Source organism: Clupea harengus, chromosome 22 (genome assembly GCF_900700415.2).
Source record: "Clupea harengus chromosome 22, Ch_v2.0.2, whole genome shotgun sequence".
NCBI classification, from domain to species: domain Eukaryota; kingdom Metazoa; phylum Chordata; class Actinopteri; order Clupeiformes; family Clupeidae; genus Clupea; species Clupea harengus.
In genome coordinates, this window is record NC_045173.1 from 7,584,868 (window position 1) to 7,588,027 (window position 3,160).

A 3,160-nucleotide genomic window follows, 5' to 3' on the forward strand; every position below is an offset into this window, starting at 1 on the left:
AAAAGGTCCACAGCCGCATTGCTCAGGTAGGTATTAGTCACAGCTGTCTGAAAGGCCAGGGCCGACAAGAGGGAGGACCCCCCTGAGGAGCATGCCTGCTGCAGGGTGTATGCCGTCAGCCTATCATCAATCTGAGAGACGGGGTTGATAAGGGAGAGCAGTGAAGAACAAAGCAAGACAAAGATTAATGAATGACTAGAGATCATGAGAACATAGTTAGAATATCATTTGTATAAGCCTCCTACTTGTCAACAACAACAACGTGTCAAACAGGTCTATTTTCAAAAGGGTAATACAGATCAAATCAAATCAAATCAAACTTTATTTCTGCGCCGCATTTCATACTAGGAGGTAACACAATGCGCCTCACAGAAGAAAAAAATAAATTAAAAAACAGGTCTATTTTTATACTGTGTTTCATCACACTTATAGGACTCAGTGATACAGTTAAAGGTTTGCCAATTTATTATTGTTATTTGTTTTTGAATGTCCCCTATTTTAGAGCCTAGTGTTTTTTTTTTTTTAAATCGGTGTATATTACATTGATTGCCGTGTAGATCTGGTAATTTAGACTGAACATACAGAGCATCCCTCACTCTATCTGTCTCTAAGAGGTGTGTTACATGATCTCACTGGTCTCTCACAGGCAAGGTGAAGTCCTGGCCTTGGGCTGCGGCTATTGCACGGCACACTTGGCCAGTCTTGCGGAAGATGGCCCTCTGGGTGATGGTACGGTGTGTGAAAGAGCCTCGAGAGATTAGCGGCTTGAAAGTTTCGGTGAGTGGGCAGAAGAACAGCGTCAACCAGAGCAGAGATGCGTGGGCCGTCACTGAAGAGAACATGATGATGGAGCTCGGGTCTACAAAGAGTTCCTGGGCAGAGAAAAGGACTTTCCGTTTATAATTTCCATTTTTTGTTCTCTCTCTCTCTCTCTCTCTCTCTCTCTCTCACACACACACTTCCCTACTCCACCTCATTCACTCTTTTTCCAACACTCAAAACTTTACCATGGAACCATTTTTCTATTCCATATCAATGATTGGTTAGAAATGTTCATCACTTGCTATCACACCTCCAGCATGACACAATTATAATTAAACCTCTTAAAGAAAAAATACAATTACATTTTTCTGTAAATCAATGAAGTTAAACAAATAAAATCGGATTATTAGAATGATTTCCTACCTGTGCTGGGTGAGGACCGATCTAAGTGCTCGGGAGCTTTTCACCTGCTCAGGTGAGTCCCTGGTATTTATACTGGCATCCACTCCTCCCTCACTTGACTAACTGTCACACAACTCCCCAAAGACACAGACGCAAGTGTGAAGCAAATTCCATGTTTCATCAGCAGTGCGTGTTTGCGTGGTGTCTTGGATATCACAACAGAGATGCTACACACCATGATCACATGATTTCACAGTCATTTGACAAACATAATAATGTGCTTATCTTTAGCTGCACTTTCATGAATTACCTTAAGATATGGGAACGAGTTGGATAGAAACCCAGCTAATATGAAGTGGTCCAGCAGAAACAGGGCTGAAAGTACAGCTTTCTTACCCATAACCCACTTCATTTGACAAACATACTAAGTCATAAGGCACTAGGATGTAGGTGCTGCCCTTTGAGAGAACTGAAACTCTCAAATAATATGATATGATAATATGATAAATAAGAAATAAAGGGGTGCAAGGCTACTATTTCTAATACGTTTTAATCTCTTTTTGATTTTTGTGCAGCATCAACACCAAAATTTTTTTACTGTGAAAGGGTTTGAAATGTGACGGAACTACAGATGGAATTGGGCATCAGACAAAGGATGAATTGGAATGGAAACAAACAAAAGAATTGAGGGGATGTGTATGTCTTAAGCGCATGTGTGTGGGTATGCGTGTGTGCCTGTGAGAGAGAGAGAGAATGTCATAATGTTTTTGTTGCCCTTTATAGCACCAGGAAGAGTTATATTGCTCCATTGCTCTTGTGAATGCAATTGAAAGTAAACTTGAAATGCTTGACCTTCACACCTACTCTACAAGAATGTGGCCATTCTGGAACTGCAGATTGTTTGGATACCACCATCAATTGCTGATTTCCAACCTTAGGGAACCTCCATATGCAGGTGTATGATGGGTGAATACTATAACATCAGCCATGGTATAGTATAAGGTGTTTAAAAGACAACAGATACTCAGTTAGGACTGCTAGGGCACTGAGCCCATTACTTAAATACAAAAAGTAGTGTGCAAGAAAACAGACATTTTCAGCTGCCGCGGTATAACTATTATATCCCTTTCCTACATGTATTAGTGATTTCTGTCATATCCACGTGTACTATGATCTTCGTAGCTTTCCTAGTTGCTCTTTGAGTGTTTGATCTGTATGTTTGAAATTCCACCAGAAGCTCTGTGTTCATCCCTTCATGAAGCTGCACAAAAGCTAGAGTAGGTAGGTCCACTGAATTAAGCTAGAGGTAAGTCCATTGAATAACTGGAGGAATTCCAATCTCATCATTATTTATGTGTGGAGAGCACAAATTATATTAAAGGAATTATTATTAGTGAGATAAATACAACCATTGACTTTCAATTGCCATACATTTTTTTATTTACATTTTTGAAGGGTTATAGAGTACGTACCCTTAGACATGGCACCCGACTCTGTTGATGATGCCTACTCTACCTACACAAAGGAAATGTCAAGACAGGTTCTGTCCAAGTACATAACCAATGAACAGAGCTCAAATGCTGCTTTCAAAAAAGCATGGAACAGAGCACTGAACTCCAACAAGCACAAAAATCCAGGAAATGGAAAACCACGCGATCGCCATTCGATTGTACACTAATGGTCACCCCAAGATCTTTGACAAGTTAAATTCAGCTGTGTGGCAGGGGTATTTTACTACCATGTCCTTCACTTCCTGCTAACTGATTCCTTCAAGCACCAGGGGAAGTGTGTGACCACCTACCGCGGAACCAAACTGGACTTTGACACAGATGTCATCCAAAAGGAGATCCGATTTCATAGCTTCACATCCACATCTTTCAGTCGTCATGGTGTCACCAATTTTGGCAAGAAATCCTGCTTTGTAATCGAGACCTGTCATGGTGCAGCTCTGGGAAACTTCTTTAATTTGCCTCAAGAGGAAGAAGTATTGATCCCA

The 3,160-nt window shown here is 40.8% G+C and overlaps 1 protein-coding gene across 1 annotated transcript in view; it reads left to right on the forward strand.

Moving 5' to 3' along the window:
* Window positions 1-2,126: 2,126 nt before the first annotated feature.
* Window positions 2,127-3,160, forward strand: part of LOC116218482 (NAD(P)(+)--arginine ADP-ribosyltransferase 2-like) — a 1,521-nt gene continuing 487 nt past the window's right edge. Inside the window, exons 1-3 of the mRNA XM_042703095.1 lie at window positions 2,127-2,154; window positions 2,628-2,822; window positions 2,868-3,160. The exon at window positions 2,868-3,160 is cut by the window's right edge and continues 487 nt beyond it. Coding sequence (XP_042559029.1) covers window positions 2,127-2,154; window positions 2,628-2,822; window positions 2,868-3,160 — 516 coding nt within the window. The remainder of the gene's footprint in view (window positions 2,155-2,627; window positions 2,823-2,867) is intronic.